This window comes from Plasmodium gallinaceum, assembly GCF_900005855.1.
Source record: "Plasmodium gallinaceum strain 8A genome assembly, contig: PGAL8A_v1_89, whole genome shotgun sequence".
Lineage (NCBI taxonomy): Eukaryota > Apicomplexa > Aconoidasida > Haemosporida > Plasmodiidae > Plasmodium > Plasmodium gallinaceum.
Window position 1 is genome coordinate 33,037 of NW_021628254.1, and position 20,182 is coordinate 53,218.

The 20,182-nt window shown below is 20.2% G+C and overlaps 1 protein-coding gene across 1 annotated transcript, besides 7 other annotated features; it reads right to left on the bottom strand.

Annotated features, from left to right (window-relative positions):
* Positions 1-1,440: 1,440 nt before the first annotated feature.
* Positions 1,441-1,855: a repeat region.
* A 772-nt stretch (positions 1,856-2,627) lies between these two features.
* Positions 2,628-3,350: a repeat region.
* Positions 3,351-5,681: 2,331 nt separating this feature from the next.
* Positions 5,682-11,002, bottom strand: PGAL8A_00321400 (surface-associated interspersed protein (SURFIN); the record flags this gene model as incomplete). Its single annotated transcript, XM_028672237.1, has 3 exons — positions 5,682-8,513; positions 8,620-10,801; positions 10,986-11,002. The coding sequence occupies 3 exons, from the start codon at positions 11,000-11,002 to the stop codon at positions 5,682-5,684; spliced, it is 5,031 nt and encodes a 1,676-aa protein (XP_028528809.1).
* A 1,960-nt stretch (positions 11,003-12,962) lies between these two features.
* Positions 12,963-13,552: a repeat region.
* Positions 13,553-13,631: 79 nt separating this feature from the next.
* Positions 13,632-14,763: a repeat region.
* Positions 14,764-14,765: 2 nt separating this feature from the next.
* Positions 14,766-15,451: a repeat region.
* Positions 15,452-15,600: 149 nt separating this feature from the next.
* Positions 15,601-16,731: a repeat region.
* A 1,045-nt stretch (positions 16,732-17,776) lies between these two features.
* Positions 17,777-18,451: a repeat region.
* Between the last annotated feature and the right edge of the window lie 1,731 nt (positions 18,452-20,182).

Here is a 20,182-nt window from a genome sequence, read left to right on the forward strand (position 1 = left end):
TTCTAATTTTTATGATATTGAATCATTTTAAAATATAGATCTCTTTAACATGAAATTTATGCTATTTTGTTGTAATTTAATGATTAATGATATACTGCATTAAAGTCTCTTAAGAAGCATACATTTTCTCTCAATACATTACTTTATTTTTAAAAACTTATACAATAAAATTTAAAATAGTAATAAAAATCATCTTTAGAAATTTATTAAGGAAAAAAGAGTTATTAATCATTTCGATAACATTATCATCATTAAAAAAATAAGATTTAAAAATATAAAGGAACTATAAATTCTTATTAAATTCCTTTTTAAAATAAATTCATTGAAAAATATTAATAATTGTTAAGTTTTTAAGCCCCAATAACTTATTTAAAAAAAATTATTTAATATAATTAATTAAATCCTAAAGTAGGTAAAATTATGATAACTGAAGAAAACTCAAAATCTAAATCAAAGAAGCAACCATAATTATTTTTAGTAGAATAAAATTTTAAAAGAAATAAGAATTTTTTTTAATTTCTCATAAAGGAATTTGTTCCATAAATGAAGAAAAAAATTAAATTTAGATAGTAAGAGAAACATTTTAATATAATTAAGCAAATGGTAAAAAAAAAAAAAAATAACTTATCTGTTATTTCATAGATTTAAGTACTTTATGGCGCACAGTGACATTCCATAGAAGATTTAGTAACTTAAATAAGTTATAAAAATTATTCTATTAATGTTATTAATTTAATTTCATAAATTCTTAATAACTTTCAATATAATTAGAATACTACAAAAAACAGATATTTAATTATTGTATTTTTAGAATCATTCAATTATTATGTAGTAGGTTAAGTAATATTATCACCTTTTTTAATTTTCAACAAGAAATAAAGCGTAATGAAAATTCAGGACAATAAAATGCGTACATTTAAATAATCTTAATAAAAAAAAATTTACTATATAATTTTTATTATTATTTAATTATTTTTTTCTTTTTTTGCATATATATTTTTTAATTCATCTTTGAGAAATCATTTTTTTCTGGGAAAATAATGAAATAATATATGAGATATAATATTAAATTTTGAGTAAATATTTAATTGACAAAAAAAGATATAAACATAGTAATAAATATTTTTTTATGTATTAAAAGGTGTTAAATAATTATTTAACATAATATTAATTCAAATATTTTAAATTTGAAATAAATTATTTATTTATATTATTGGTTAATAAAAGGCTTCATTAACCATTTTTGCTATAAAAAGGACTAGCTATGTGGAGAATACGTAGTTGGTTGTGGTAACTAAAAAAAAAAATAAAAAATAAAAAAAAGATTTATTATATTTTTTTTTTTGGAAAGAATTTTTATGGAGAGAGAGATTTTTTTTTTACAAAAGATAATAATGTTTTTATAAAAGAGTTTAATTTGCATAATATTTATATTTTGAATTTGTGAGAGAATATTTTATACATATTACAACAAAGTTTTCATGTAATTAATATTCATATAATTTATTTGCATTTTTACTAATTGTTTATGTTTGTTAATTCAGCAGCAATATATATTAATTGCTGAACGAAACTCATAACAAGAAACAAGTAATTTACATTTAATTAATAATCAATGTTCAATAAGGATTTAAATTTTTAATAAAAATAGGGATTTTTATTAAAGTAAATAAATTCCTATTAAAAATAAATGATACTCAACGAAATAGACTATGTAAATACAGTTTACTTGTTTTGAAGCATTTAAAATTATGCATAAATTCATTAAATTAGTTGAGGTAACTCTACATGCTTTTTATTAATATTTTTGTTTAATATTCTAAGAAAGTCACTGAACAGCCAGATAATAAATCGACATTACATATTGACACTGTTTATTATTTTACTTTTCTAGAAATTTTAACTAAAAAGTAAAATCAAAATCTGAATTAACAGTTTCTTATATTATACAAAATATATATATTTAATATATATAATATATATAATATATGAAAAATATAAACCATCTTAAATTTATATAAAAAAATATGAATAAAATAAAAGTGAAACCTTAAAAATATAAAGATGTGTCAAAAAAAAAAAAAAATTAACTTTTATTATAAAATAAAATTCTATAAATATTTAAGTATAAAAATTATAATCTCTGCAAAGCGGTTCCTTTATACATTTAAATATATATATATATAAGATTCATTTATATGTTTAATTATGTATTTAAAATAAAAAAAAATCATCCTATTAGTCAAATGTTTTAATCCTATTTAATAAATTGAAAGGTAATCATAAATCTTTCAATATATTTTTTTTTTTTTTATGTTTATACATTCCTATCCTCGATAAAGAACCTGCAAGTACTAATCACGTAACTAAAGATGAAATCCATATAATCTTTTTTTTTTTTATTTATATTGTAAACTTTTTCTGTAACATTTTGTAATTCTCCTGTGGAAGAACCATAAAATACATTCCTATTATATAAATACTGCATTAATAAACTTATAACTAAAAATAAGCTTAAAAAGAGTAATATTTTTGTTATTTTCATTCTTAATAAAAATTAAATAAATATGTAACTTTGCTATTTTTAAGGATTATTTTTTTTAAAATTACAAATATACCTATACATATATGGTTAATAAAAAGCTTCATTAACCTTTTTGGCTATAAAAGGACTAGTTATGTGGAGAATACATAGTTAGTTGTGCTAACTAAAAAAAAAAAAAAAAAAAAAAAATTATTGGAATTTTTTTTGAGAAATGTTTCTTTCGAAAAAGATAAAGATAAAAAAAAAAAATAATAAAAAAAAGATTTAATTTTTTTTTTTTTTTGAAGAGAGAGAAGAAAAATCAGAGAGAGAGAATTTTTTTTAAAAAAGATAATGATATTTTTGTAAAGCGTTTAATTTACATAATATTTATATTTTGAATTTGTGAGAGAAAATTTTATACATATGAAGATAAAATTTTCATGTAATTAATATGAATATAATTTATTTGCATTTTTAATAAGTATTTGTGTTTTGGTAATTCGATAGCAATATAAAATGATTGCTGAATATAACTCATAATAAATAAACTAATTATTATAATCAATTAATAGTTAATGTTAAATAAGTGTTTAAATTTTTAATAAAAATAAGGATTTATTTATTAAAGTAAATAAATACTTATTGAAATGAAAGAATGCTGAACGAAGTAATTTATGATTAAAGATCATTCGTTCAAAGCATATAAAAATATACATAAGTATAAGAAAATCGTAGAGTCATCTCTACATGCTCTTTATTAATTGGTTTGTTAAGTACTCTCGCAAAGTCTCCGAACACCCAGTTATTAAATCAATAATAGAACTATAGAGATATACGAAACTAAATTATGTAATTTAGTAGAAACCACTGAAAAGAATAATAAAAAGCAATAACTTATACATGAATTAAAATCTGAAAACTATTCTGATTATTATAAAAAAATATTAGAATAATATTAGTTAAATGATAATTAAAACTATAAAATAGATAAAAGTATACAAAAAAGGCTAGAGATTATACAACAAGATAAAGAAAACAAAATTAAATAATGTAATAATTTTTTCAAAAATTGGTGTTCTATAAATAATATCATTGACTTATTTTCAATAACATTTAAATAAATAAAATAAGTAAAAATATTATAATTTGTGCATAACAAAATGAGGAGAATGTGCGAACGCACAAATGCGTATACTAAAAAAATAAGAGCACAAAAAGTATGCGCTAAAAAAAAAAAAAGTATTCAAACTAAAAATAAGTTTATAAGAAAAAAAATGTAGATTTATTTTATAATATCTTTTTTTTTTCGTATATAACACTAGCTTAAAAAAAAATATAATATAATAATTTTATTTTTTTTTAAAAAAAAAATTATTTTTTTTTTTTTAATTTGAATGATGATAATATGTATTATTATTTTTTTTTAAGGAATATTAAAAATTCAATGTTAAATATGATAAACATAGAGTATTTCATATATTAACTAGAATAGTAATTAGATGATGTAATTAATATTAATTTTTAATTAAAAAAATTAAATAATTTCTTCATTATTTCTATTTTAATAAAAACAAAATAAGTTCTTTTTACATACTATTTATTAATTTTTTTTGCTCAATACTAGCAAAGTTATTGAGTGGGTAATCGATAGATCAGTGATATAAAAAAAAATTTTAAAAAAAATAATATTTTTTTTTTGTTGTTATGAAGCATAATTTTTTATTGTGTAAATGATTAAAAATAGAATTTTAAATATTACATTTTATAGTATATTATGTAAATTAACTTAAATAATAATTAATTATTGTGATTCATATTTGACGTTAATAAGCAAAATTAAATAATTTGTGTAATATTTTTGTTTATTATAAAAAGAATAAGTATATTTTTCTCTCCATATATTTCATTAATTTGTTTGTTCAATATTAGCAATGTGATCATTAAATGACTTCATAGATTTTTTTAATAACTTATAGAATAATTGAAGTTCACTTTAGAATATTGCTGATACATGTATGATAATTAAAGGCATCTATGGATATATGTATGAAAACACTTATAATAATTTATATATACATAATAAGAAAAACAAAATGCTTTCTTATTAAATACATGCCTTCTTAAATGTAGTAGAAGAATGTTCGAATAAAATGAATGATACTAGCAATAAATTAAGAAAAAAATATTACGTAAGCATTTTTATTTTTAAAAAAAAAATAATTCTTTTTTTAATTTATTTTTTGAGAGATGAGTAAATTCATTAATTTTTAGTAGTTTTATATGAAAACCTAATATGAAGAATGTTAAAAATTATGAACATTACAATAAATATTTTAAATTTATTACAAATTGATTTTTATATAATAGCTATATTATTATCTTTATAAATTATTTTTTTAATGAAAAGAATAAATAGAGATCGTTTTAGAAGTTCTTTTTTAATTTGACTAATCAAGACTCTATAAAAGTCTTTGAATGGACAATTAATAAGTCACAATATCATTGAAATAGGAATTAAGAAGTCATTACACTAAAAAAAAATAAATATATTTCATTTATTTTTTTTTTTTTTTGTGTGTACTTACAATTATAAAAAAAAATATATATTTTTTTTTTCGTTTTTATGACTATGACAGCTTCAGAAATTTTAATAAAAAAGAAAAAATACTCATAATTTTATTTTTTTTTTTTTGTATAAAAGATTAAAAAATGTAATATTAAATATTGTATTTATATTGTATTTTATAAATTAACTTAAATAATAAATAATAGAGTTAAAATTTATTATTAACAGAAATAAATGACTTATGTAATAATTTATTTTTTTCTAAATAAAATAAATGTAGATACATCTACATGCTTTTCACTAATTTTTTTATCCAATACTAGAAAGTTATTAAACAAGATATTAATAAATCAATTATTCTAGCAAAATCATTGAAAGGGAAATTAATAAATAAATAACTAAAAATATAGCAATATTTAAATTTATTTATTAATGAATATTCAAAAAGATCAATAGTTATATTTATTGATTATTTCTAGAATTTTTTGTATTTACATATTTTTTGCAACTTGTTCATATTTTTTTTATACTCTGTATATTTTACTTTTTTTTATTCTCTATGTTAATTTTTTTATTAAAAAATAGTGTTTAAAACAATTCTTTATTTTCTTTTTCTATCCACTTTTTATTAATATCTTCCCAGTGTTTTTTCCATATAAATTTTTGACTTACTAACATAGAATTTTTAATTTTACCCTCATTCTTTTTTGCTAATATTTCTTCACTTATTTCCTTCATATATTTTTTTTCTTTATTTTTCATTTCTAACATTAATTCTACAAACCATTTTTCTTTTCTCCATTTTTTTATATCTTCTTCTTTTTTCTCTAATATGGAATTAAAGCTTCTTTCTTTTCCTATTTTTTCTAATATATTTGCTTCTTTATCTAAATTTTCTTGTATTTTCAATTCTTTCATAATTGTGTTAAAAAAACCTTCTTTTTCTTTTTCCATTTCTTCTTTTTTGCATTCCTCCAATACCATCATATGTATTTCTATTAACACTTTTTGTATCAACTTTTTCTTTTTTCTAGATTTTTCCATTTCATTACTTATATCTTGTTCTAATTCCTCTATATTTTGATTAATTTTCTTTATTTTTCTCACATCTCCTTTAGTTAATTCTTTCATATATTCTTTTTCTTTTTTATATTCATCTAACAAATCATCAAACCATTTCTCTGAACTATGTTCTAAAAACCACATTCTTTGTTTCTTTAGCCATTGTTTCCATATTTTTTCTTGTTTCTCTAGCATAGAATTTTTTCCTACTTCTATTTTTATGATTTCTGATTCTTTTTCTACTTCCTCATATTTTTCTTGTTCTTTCTCCCATTCTTTTTTCAAATTAATAAACCATTCTTCTTTTTTCCATTTCTCTAACATACTTTTGTTTCTTTCTATCCATTTTTTCCATAGATGATTTTGTTTCTGTACCATTATTGCACTAATGTCTTCTTCCCCTTTCATCATTATATCTAAATCATTTTCTATTATTTTTGAATGTTTTTCTTTATCTTCTTTTTTAAATTCTTCTAAACATGCTTCTAAAAATTTTCCTCTATTAAATAACCACTCATCTTTTTTACATTCTTCTAATATAATCATGTGTATTTCTATTATAGTCTTCCACTTTAATTTTTTTTTCCTTATTATAGAATTAACCTTTTCATCTTCATCTTCTAATTGTGTCTTTTCAAATTTTTTTATTTCTTCTTTTACTTTTCCATTAATCTCTATTATTGATTCACCTCCTTCCCTAGGTTTTTCACTTTCCCTTTTTTTTTCTATATTATTTATACTAATTTCATTTATATATTCTTTCTCTTTATTTTCAATTTCATCAACCAATTTTGTAAACCATTCTTCTTTGTTATCATTTTCTATCCATTTTTTACGCATATCTTCCCAATGTTTTTTCCATATAATATATTGCCTTTCTAAAGCAATATTTGTTTTTCTTTCTTCATTTTTTTCTTCCAACATTTTTTTATTTAATTCTTCTATATATTTTTGTTCATTATCTTTCCATTCTAACATTAACTCCACAAACCATTTTTCTCTTTTCCATTTTTCTATATCCTGTTTTTTTTTTTCTAATATAGAATTCCAGCTTCTTTCTTCCCATATTTTTTCTAATATATTTACTTCCTCTAAATTTCTTTGTGTTCCTAACTCTTGAATGTTTGTTTTAAAACATTCATCTTTTTCTCTTTCTAATTCTTCCTTTGTACATTCCTCTAATACCATCATATGTATATCTATTAACATTTCTTTTGTCAAATTTTTTTTCATTTCATATTTATATGTTTCATTGTCTATTACTTTCTCTTTTTTTTTTACACTTATTTTTTCAATTTTTTCTTCTATTATATTTTTTGAAATTCCTTCTTTTTCATATTCTTCTAATAACTTTTTAAACCATTCCTGCTTTTTATATTCGTTTGAACGTTCTCTTTGCTTTTCTATCCACTTTCTCCATGCCTTTTTTTTTTTGTCTAACATTAGATTACTTATTCCTTCTACTTCTACTTTCTCAATCTCTTGTTCTTCTAAATATTCTAAGTGTTTTTCTTCTTCTTTCTTCCATTCTTTTTTCAAATTAATGAACCATTCTTCTTTTTTCCATTTATCTAGAATACTGCTATATTTTTTTCTCACAACTATGCTATTTTCTTCTTCCCTTTTCTTTAATAAATTATTTCTCACTTCTTTTGGGTAAGTATTTTTTTCGTCTTTTTCAAATTCTTCTATGCAAATTTTTAAAAATTCATTTTTAATCAATTCCCATTCTTTTTTTTTATACTCTAGTAATGCTATAATATGTATATTTACCCATGTATTCCAATTGTATACTTGACTCTTGATTGGCATTTTATTTTCTGAATTTTTCATTTCATTTTCATATGTAGATTTTTCAGATTTTACATTTATTTCATTTTTTTCTTCTTCATTTAATGTATTTTCCCTGACGTATCCTACAACATGAACCGCATTTTTTTTTAACCCGCTTTTAATGAATTTTTCTTTTCTAATTTTACTTCTAGATTTATTTTTATTTAATTCATCTTCTTCAATTTCATTTTTTGAATCATCTTCCTTTAATTTTTCCTCTTTTATTGGAAGTTCATTTTTGTACTTTGATACTTCTTCTACAGCTTCATATACGCGTTTATCTCCACATTCCTTTGATGTTTTCATCTGTCTATATTTCAAATTTCTTTCACTTTCAAAACTAATCTCACATAATGGCATTTGTTTTTCATGGTTCGATAACGAATATTTTCCACTATATATTGGTTCACTCTCCATATCATTTAAAGACATTAATAAGGGTTCCTTTGAAATTTCCTTCATATTTTTTCTTATTTTTTTTTTCTTTGATTTACGCTTGCGAAACCAAGATCCAATAAAAGTGTACTATAATTCAATTAAAAATTATGCAATTATAAAAAATTTCTTATTTAAGTTATAAAGATTTTAAATATATATGTTTTTGCATTTTTAATTATTAATTTTATCTTACTTTACAGAGAAGAATTAAAAGGAATATAATTCCCAAAATGAATATACCTATTGGAACGATTATTAATACATTTCCTGTAGGAGTAATCTCAGGTGTATCATTAATGGGATTATCTGATTTGGTTGGTTTAATGTCATTTTTTGGAACTATCAAATTCGAAAGATTGGCATTTGCATTATTTCCTAATGTGCTATTTTGAGTGATATTTAAAGGTAAAATTTGCTTAGCTAGTATGAAAGAACTTGATGTATTTTGCGGATTCTGTGTTATAGGATTATTTATTCCCAATGATGGTATGCCACTATTTGTTGTAGGAGATTTAGTTATTGGCTTAAGAGACGTATTGATAAATGAAGATAATAAAGGTTCAGATGAGAGAGTAGTAGATATATTTTTAGGTGCAGCTAAAGATCTAGTATTATTTCTAGGAAATTTAATATTATTTGTAGAATTTGTAGTATTAGATATTAAAGGAGATATAGAATCATTTGCAGAAGGTGCAGCTCTAATTATATGAGAATATGGAGTTGGAGATCCTATGTTACTTGAAAAAGATGAATTTGTAGTTGTAGAAGATTTGACTTTAGGTGAAGACACAATCTCAGAAGATGATGGAGATCCAATTGTAGGAGATGTAATATTAGTTAAAGATGCTATAGTACTATTTTTAAAAGGTTCAATTATGGTAGGAGAATGTGTTGTGGTATCATTTGAAGATGTAGAATTATTTGCAGAAGGTTCATTTCTATTTATAGAAGGTTGAGTTAAAGAATGTGTAGCAATATTTGAAGAAGCAGAATCGATAATTGCAGTAGATGTAGTTGAAAGGGAAGATCCATTCTTAGGAGAAGGTGAAGGTACAGTTATAGGAGATATAGTGTTAATTGTAGAAGGTGTAGTATTATTAGAAGAATGTACAATTTCAAAAGAAGATGATGATGTAGGAAATTCACTATTATTTTTTGGAGTACTGATACTAATTGGAGAGTGAATAGTTTCATCTGTTAAAGGAGATATAGTATCATCTGTAGATAATGAAGCTATAGTTGTAGAACTGGTATTTGTATTCGATGAAGATTTATTTACAGAAAAGGATATAGTACTATTTTCATTAGGTTTAATGGTATTTTTAGTAGGTGCAGGTTGATGCTCAGTTGTGAAAAAAGTTGTACCACTTGTAAGAGGTTCAATGCTAGTTGTATGTGTAGTGTTATCTATTGAATGCGTTGTAGCAATATCATATGAAATATTGAGAGTTCCATTTGTGGAATTTGAGTTATGTTGTATTGAAATTGCAACATTTAAAGTTTTATTGGATCCAATATGATTGTTATCTAAATTAATCCATGATAAATCATACGGATTAGTTGAATTCTCTCTCTCAATAATTTTATGAAGTAATGCTGTCATATTACATCGACTTTTTGTCTGTTCTAATGTATATTGTTGCAAATTTTGACTAAAAGAATTCCATACATTAACATAATTTTGCACATAAGGTTCATCGGAATTAATTTCATTTGTCATCATATTTACAAATTGTTTTCCTCTCTTATATATATACATACTCCATTTTCCACAATTAAGATCAGAATTATGTTTTTCATACATTTTGAAATAGTACATAGATATTTCATGAGTGAGTTCATCAAACTGAGAACGCCTTTTATTAATAATATCAGTTTTATTATCATAATATATATTATCGTTGAGTTGTTCATATGTTAATGATGTGCTTTTTAGTAGATTGTTATTTTCATAAGGACTAGAACAGTTATTATTTTTATTCAAAAGAGCACAATAATCAAACGTTCTAAAATTACACGTTGAATTTATTTCTTTATGTATATGTGTTTTAAAAAATTCTTGTTTATCATTCCAGCAATCAACAAGATTTGAGATATTATAATTTTTTTCTTTATTTAATATTAAATTAACGTAGTCCATTCCTTTCCAATTTATATACGTAGATGACTTTTCACATTTTTCTGTAGAATTATTAATTTCTTGGTCATCGAGATAAAAATTAACTTCATTATAAGTATCGTTCATAAATATTTGAATTTCATTATTAAGTTTAACTATCTCGTTAGATGAATTACCTTGATTTTCTTTTACCTTACCATTTTTTTGATCTAATATACAGGAAGTTTTATCTGTTTGTGATAAAAATCTTATCTTCCTTAAGGCTGACAATTTTCTCAAGAAAATGATATCGCCACAAGGTTTCGTTAAAATATTTTGTAATACTATCTAAAAAATTATTTATTAAAAAGAACAAGTTTTTATATAAATTATAAATAAATATAAAAATTTCAAGATAAGGGGTAATACGAATATATGTATATATTTTAGTTTTATCATACATTAAAAAAACATTCATTAATCCAATTAAAGAAGAAAAATAATTTAAATTGAGTAAAAAATTGAATATAGCTATTTTTGTTATTTTGTGACATCGTTATACACTTGAATTATGTTAGGATATTGTTATAATTTCTGTAGAGAAGTGACAATGTTTGTACTTTGATAACTATATCGTAAATTTGTTTATATTTAATATTAACATTTTACGTAATATAAATAATTAATTCGCCGTAAAAGGAATTTTTTGCTTGATTTTTGTTTGGAATATCTCATTATTATTTTCATGTAATAATAGTAACATTAGTTTTAAAAAACATGAAAAAGCATAATAAATAAAATAAAAATTTAATTTATAAAATTAAAATTAAGAAAAAAAAAAAAAAATAATAGATAAAGTAAAATATTATTTTATATTTGAAATTATAATTAAAAAAAAAAATTAGTATGAAAAAAAGAAAATATTTAAGGGTTTTTTCTGTGTTCTCTTAAATTTTTTATATAATTACATGATTTTAAATATAAGTTTGAAATAATAATATGATTATTTATTTTTTGAGTTTTGAATAAAGGATTTAACAATTTCATAATGTTTTTGCAGAATATTTTTTGTAAAGATGAAATTTAAAAAATTCAAGGTTAAAACATAGTTTATATTCAAACAATATAATGATCTTAATATTTTATAATTTTTATTATAAAGGATCTAATATTTTTAAAAAATATAAAATATGTAAAAAAAAAAAAATATATATATATACATATATATGCAAATTATAAAAGTGGTAATTATAATATACTATTTTAGCTTTTTATATATATATATATAACATAAATTATTTTAAGTTAACAGAAGTATTTACATTTATAAAAAGCTATATTATTTGTTGTTGAATTATTACATTTAAGCGAAGATTAAAGTTATTACTATTTTTTTTATTTTAATATTTAAGTTTTTGTTGAAAAATTAGTGCGTTATAATTTAGTTTTGTTTATGAAGAAACATATGTATTAAGAAAAAAAAAAAAAAAAATTAGTTTAACGAATAATGCTCTTTTTTTTTTTTCGTTATAACTATATTAAACTTTTTATTTTTTTAATAATTTTTACTTGGTAATATATATATATATATATTTAACATTATTTGAGAAAATGTTTTTTTATTATTTTAGAATTTTTTATATGAATACAAAGAGATATAAATTATATTTTGGTTATTCTTTTTAAAATTATTTCTCATAATATTTTTAGAAAATGAAAATAACAATAATTTATAAATAAGAATTTCTTAGAAAGTAGATATTATTTATACTAAAAAAAAAAAAAAAATAAATAAAATAAAATAAAATTTATCATTTTATTAAATTTCTTTTTTTTATATTTACGTTTTTACAAGATATATTATAATAAATTATATACTAAAAAAATCCGTGAGAAAAGTAAATGCATTTTATATTTATTAGAATTTTGCATGGTTTTTATGAGGATTGAATATTTTTTTTATAAGAATATTATAAGTAAAATACATTTTTTTAAGAATATTTGTGATTATATTTATAAATTTTAATTATTAAAAATTTATTAATTATTTAGTATTTTTTGTAATTTATTTTTATTTTTATTTATTTATATTATTGACATTATGATTAAGAATTGAATAAGTATATTAAAAAAAAAAAGAGAGGATTAACAGATAAGTTTATCATATGAATATTATGATATGGTAGTATAAATTTAATAAAAATTTTATTGTTGAATTTTAGAAAATTTATTTTGAATATGCAAGTTATGACGAAAGGGGTGAAAGCTATGTTCATTAGTTATAAATTTATTAAGTTTATATTTACTGGAAGTTTGTTTGATTAAATTTTTTGTAATTTTATTTGTTGAGTATAGATTAATTATATTCTTGTTATCGGTATATATTTAGTACTTATTTTGAAGATTTATTTTAAATGAAACAATTTTAATTTTATTTATTATACATTTATGCACTATTGATTTATTAACTGGATGTTCGGTGACTTTGCTAGAGTACTGAATAAACAAATTAATAAAGAGCATGTAGAGTTGGCTCTATAATTTTTGATGTATTTATATATATTTTTAAATGCTTTGAACGAGTGATCCTTAATTATGTGATCTACTTCATTCAGCATTCTTTAATTTCAATAGGCATTTATTTACTTTAATAAAAATCTTTATTTTTATTAAAAATTTATATCCTTATTGAATATTGATTATTAATTAAATATATATTACTTATTTTTTTGTTATGATTTATGTCAATCAGTTTAAATATATTGCTGTTGAATTAACAAAACATAAACAATTAGTAAAAATACAAATTAATTATATGAATAATAATTATGTGAAAATTTTATTATTATATGCATAAAATTTTTTTTTACAAATTAAAAATATAATTACTATGTAAATTAAATTCTTTTTTATGTAAATATCTTTTGTAAGTTTAATAGCTCATTCTTATTGGTAAAAAATCTTTTTCCAATTGATTATTTTACCAATTTTTTTTTTCCATTCTTTTTTTCTTAAAAAAAGAAATAAATATATTTTTTTTACGTCTTTAAATTTATAAAAAGAAGAACAACAAAAAAAAAAATTAGTAAATTTTTTTTTTTTTTTTTTTTATTTGCGTGTGCATGACTAAATGATTTATTAATTGGGTGTTCGATGACTTTGCTAGAGTAATGAACAAACAAATTAATAAAGAGCATGTAGAGTTGGCTCTATAATTTTTGATGTATTTATATATATTTTTAAATATTTTAACGATTGATCCTTAATTATGTAATATACTTTATTCAGCATTCTTTAATTTCAATAGGCATTTATTTACTTAAATAAAAATCTTTATTTTTATTAAAACTTTATATACTTATTGAATATTGATTTTTAATTCAATGTATATTACTTATTTTTTTGTTATGATTTATGTTCAGCAATTTAAATATATTGCTGTTGAATTAACAAAACATAAACAATTAGTAAAAATACAAATTAATTATATGAATATTAATTATGTGAAAATTTTATTATTATATGTATAAAATTTTTTTTTACAAATTAAAAATATAAATACTATGTAAATTAAATTCTTTTTTATGTAAATATCTTTTGTATGTTTATTATCTCATTCTTATTGGTAACAAATCTTTTTCCGATTGATTTTTTTAACTAATTTTTCTCCAATTTTTTTAACATCTTTTAATTTATAAAAAGAAAAACAAAAAAAAAATTGATAATATTTTTTTTTTTTTCTTTTCTATTTGCGTGTACATGATCAACTACGTATTCTTCACATAGCTAGATCTTTTTATTTCCGAAAAGGCTAATAAAGCCTTTTATTTACCAGCTGTATATTCCACAAACATTGATTGGTTGTATTGATGTGTCTGGCTCTATACCTAGTTCTTTGGCTGAAACCGTTGATACAGAACATAGATATGCTCTTGTATCTAGTAATACATTAACGTTATGTCCGTTAATTTCTACTATTTGTTCCGCATTTGTACATCGTCCTTTTTCGATTCCAATTTCTATTGTCCTATTAACATATAATTCACTTTCTGCTGAATCTGTTACCCTTTTATCGGATTTCTTTTCGATGTCATTTTCTTTCTCCTTAAATACCTTATTTATTCTATTCCTCTTTCTATCCTTCTCTTCATCACTTCGTTTAGGTTTATTTTCTTTATACCTATCCTTTGCTTTTTCTTTTTTGTCTTTCCATGTGTTCCAATTGTTTATTAAGTTATTCGTTAATAAAAGGCTTTATTAACCTTTTTGGAAAATAAAAGGACTAGTTAAATGAAGAATACATAGTTGGTTATGCACACACAAAAAAAAAAAAATGATCAATTTTTTTTGTTTGTATTTTTATAAAAAAAAGTACAAAGACCGTGAGAAAAAAAAAAATTGATAAAAAAAAAATCAATTGGAAAAAGATTTGTTACCAACAAATAAAAATAACAAAAAAAAAAAAAAAAAAAAATATTTTTTTTTTTTGAAACGAAGAATGATTTTAATGAATTTTGTAAAAGAAAATTTTATACATATAGCAATAAAATTTTCACGTAATTAATATTTATATAATTTTTTTGTATTGTCACTAATTGTTTATGTTTGTTAGTTAAACAGCAATATATTAAATTGCTGGACATAAATCATAACAAAGAAATAAGTAATATACATTTAATTAATAATCAATATTCAATAAGGATATAAATTTTTAATAAAAATAGGGATTTTTACTAAAGTAAATAAATGCCTATTGAAATTAAAGAATGCTGAATGAAGTAGATCACATAATTAAGGATCAGTCGTTCAAAATATTTAAAAATATATATAAATACATCAAAACCGTAGAAACAGCTCTACATGATCTTTATTAATTTGTTTGTTCAATACTCTAATAAAGTTACCGAACACCAAGTTAATAAAACAATTTTCTACAGTTTGCAAATATTTTCTTATCTCCGTAAAAGGTTTATCCATTTCCATTTTTATACCTAGTTCTTTTAAGAATTTCTCTGGTATATATCTTTTAAAGAATCTTAAAGCGTCCTTTCTTCCTATGCTATTCTATTCCTTGTAACATAAACAACTAAGAGCGTACGAATTACAGTCTCTAATAAATGAGCTAATTGCTTCTTTTATTGATGATTTTCTTGTTGTATTAAATAACTTCCTTGTTAACATGAATTTCTCGTCTGGGTCTTCAAATATTACGTTAGCTAATTTAATTTGAAGTTGTAACATATCGGTGATTTCTTTGTCTATTGATAATTTAGATATTTCCTGGGAGTAGATGTTTGATGTCAAAGATTCTAATATCACACATGTTTCTACCCTGGATATTCCTTGCATTTTTGCCTTCATTTCGAATATCTTAAACCAACTAAAATATAGTTCCAAAAATCTATTACTAAATTTTGGGAGTCCAGATGATACCTCAGCTCTTATCTTAACTCCATTGTTTCTAATTTCAAATATATATAATTGATTAAATTCTATTATATCCGCAGAAGAGTCTAGTTTAAGGACATATAAATTTTTATTCATTTTGAACTGCTAATCCAATGTGGATTCTGTTTGTGATGGTTTCGGTTTTTCCTGCCGTTGTCGTCAATTGATTTATTGACTGGATGTTAGGTGACTTTGCTGGAGTACTGTTTTATTAACTGGGTGTTCGGTGACTTTGTTAGAGTACTGAACAAACAAATTAATAAAGAGCATGTAGAGTTGCCTCTATGATTTTTGATGTATTTATATATATTTTTAAATGCTTTGAACGAGTGTTCCTTAATTATGTGATCTACTTCATTCAGCATTCTTTAATTTCAATAGGCATTTATTTACTTTAATAAAAATCTTTATTTTTATTAAAAATTTATATCCTTATTGAATATTGATTATTAATTAAATGTATATTACTTATTTCTTTGTTATGATTTATGTCCAGCAATTTAATATATTGCTGTTAAACTAACAAACATAAAAAATTAGTAAAAATACAAATTAATTATATAAATATTAATCACGTGAAAATTTTATCCTTATATGTATAAAATTTTTTTTTACAAATTAAAAATATAAATACTATGTTAATTAAATTATTTTTTATGTAAATATCTTTTGTATGTTTAATATCTCATTCTTATTGGTAACAAATCTTTTCCCATTTGATTTTTTAACCAATTTTTCTCCCTTTTTCTTTTTTCTTAAAAAGAAATAAATATATTTTTTTACATCATTAAATTATATAATGAAAACAAAAAAAAATTAATAAATATCTTTTTTTTTTTTTTTTTATTTGCGTGTGCATGACTAACTACATATTATTCATATAGCTAGTCCTTTTTATATCCAAAAAGGTTAATAAATCCTTTTATTAACCATATATAGAAACATGATAATATAAAAATCAAATAAAGAAATTAGGTGATTTTGTTATAAAAATAAAATTAATATTAATATAATTAAGCAAAAATATAAGAATAAATAAACATATATGTTATTTGTTTAGCATATATTAAATAATATGTATAAAAATTGTTTTAACATCTCAACATGCATAAGATGTGCAACATATAAGATTGCTTATTTTTAAATTTAAATATATTAAAAAAATTCAATATGATTTATGTGCTATTCCATATATAAGACATATATTTCAAAACTTTAATGGTGCTAAATGGTTTTCTAAAATAGATATTAAAAATGAATTTTGAAATATTGAATTATAAGAAGATAGTAAATCATACACAAGATTTATAATTCCTAATAGAGATATACTTCTAATTAATGTTTTACCAGTTGGGTTGAAAACGGTCATTGAAGCAGAGAGATGCAATGCAAAAAAGTAGGTAAATCGATCCTTAGGATCTGCTAGTTATTAAAGAAATTACATTAAGGACTTTTCAGAATAAACATCTAAACAAGTTCCATTATTACAAAAATATAAAATTTAAATTGAGAGAACATTTGAAAGTATTTAAACATATCAAAGAAAAAATAGTTCTAGAGTGCCTCGAACTTCATGTTGTAGTCCATAGAACTGAAGAATATTACCATGTATATCTTTATCTATATCACAAAGTTCAATGTTATATTAATGTATGATATATAATATATAATATATAATATAAAAATAGGTTAATATAGTTTTTAGCATCTAGTAAATAATGATGAAAACATTAAGTTAATATATTTTTATATAAAGAATTAAGAATATTATATAAATATACTATTTCATGTTGTACATTGTATTATTGATTTATTAATTAGGTATTCGATGACTTTACTAGAGTACTGAACAAACCAATTAATAAAGAGCATGTAGAGGTGTCTCTACGATTTTGTTGTATTTATATGTATTTTATATGCTTTGAACGAGTAACTCTTAACTATGTGCTCTACTTCTTTCAACATTCTTTACTTTCAATAGGCATTTATTTACTTTAATAAAAATCCTTATTTTTATTAAAAATTTAAATCATTATTGAATATTGACTAATAATTAAATGTAACTTAATTATTTCTTTGTTGTGAGTTATATTAAGCAATTAACATATATTACTGTTGAATTAGCAAACATAAACAATTATTAAAAATGCAAATACATTATATGAATATTAATTACTTGAAAATTTTATCTTCATATGTATAAAATTTTCTCTCATAAATTCAAAATATAAATATTATGCAAATTAAACGCTTTACAAAAGCATTATTATCTTTTGTAAAAAAAATCTCTCTCCTTCCCAAAAAAAAATTAAATCTTTTTATTTTTTTTTTTTTTATTTTTATCTTTTTCAAAAGAAACATTTCTCAAAAAAAAATTCCAATAATTTTTTTTTTTTTTTTTTTAGTTAGCACAACTACGTATTCTCCACATAGCTAGTCATTTTATAGCCAAAAAGGTTAATGAACCTTTTATTAACCAATTATATAACATTTACTCTTATACAACAAAATATATTTCTCAATAAACAAAAATGGGAAAAAGCATTTTAATTGTTCTTCATTCATTTGTTTTTTACCTCATTAATAAAAGGTATTATTAGCCTCTTTGTGAATAAAAAGTAAGAGTTAATGGAAAATAAATAACTATCCATATGGTTTATAAATAATATTATAGACATCTTTTATATAATATTTAGATAAATAAATAGAATAAATACATTTTGTTTTGTGCATGCAAAATCTCGGAAATAATGTACATTTGTAAGTGTATGCTCTAAAATAGTTACTCAAAAGCGTGTAAACTAAAAAAAAAATTTTTAATAAATATTAATTTTTATTTTTTTTTTTTTTTGCATGTATATCTACAATTTAAAAAAAAAAAAAAAAAAGAAACATTACCTAATTTTTTTGGTACATGACCCTGAATTAAAAAAAATAATATATCATGATAATATATTTTTTTTTTTAAAAAAAAAGGCAATCTTAAAATATTATAGATATTTTTTTTTCTGGGTAATGGAATATATGTGCAAATTATGATAGAAAATACATATCACTTAGGTTAAAAGATTTTAAAAATTTAAAATTTAATTAAATAAGAATTAAATTGAGTTTGATCTATATGATCTTCAATTGTTCTCTTGTTCATTACTAGCAAAGTAATTAAACAGGCAATTAATAAATCACTATGCAAGCTCTATATAAAAAAAAAAGAGTTGTTAATTTTTTTTGTTTTCTTATTGTAAATTTTAAGTAAATAAAAAAATATATTTATTTTTTAAAAGATAAATTTAAATGATCAAAAGACAGAGCAAAGACTTATGAACAAAAAGCTTCTTGTAGTATATTTTTGTTTAAATTTATATAATTTTTTATATGAACGATAATAAAATTTTCTTATTGTGTAACATTTATATAATTTATTTTTTATTTTGTCATTTATTTATGTTCGCTTGAAAATAATGGATTTGAAGTGCTAAATATTAATCACAACATTATAAATAAAAAATATATAATTGAAGCAACGATTAATGAGGATTTTAAATTTTTAATAAAAATATGGAATTTTTATAAAAGAAAATAAATGCCCTTTAAAAATGATAAATTCTCATTGAAGTAGACTATGTATATAAAACATTTTACAGGTTTATAATATTAAAATTAATTTTTAATTCATTAAATTAGTAGGGAGAAATTTACACATTCTTTATTAATTTGTTTGTTCAATAATGTAGCAAAATCAATGAATATACAAATAACAAATTATTATCTTAAAAAAATTTTTTAACATCAAATTTTAACAAATTAATACATAAAAAAAAATGTAAACAAATTATATAAAAGAAAACATATTATATTTGAAAAATTTAAGCGTGAAAAACTTTTAATTTCAACTAATTATATATTTGTATATATGTATTTAAATACAAATATGAAATTTTAAGATTTATAATTCATTTATTGTAACAAAGTTTTGCTTAAGTATTATAATGAATATGTTAAATATTAAATATAAATTCTATAATATTAATTTTGTATACCTCTTGTAAGAATATTTTATCTTTTTAGTAAAAGTATTAATTATAACTTTTTACCATTAATAAATTTTTCCTAAAAAAACAGAAAAAATATAAAATTTAATATACATAATATGCAAATATTTTTATTTGTATTTTCATTTTTTACAAATTAAAAAATATAAAGTATTTAC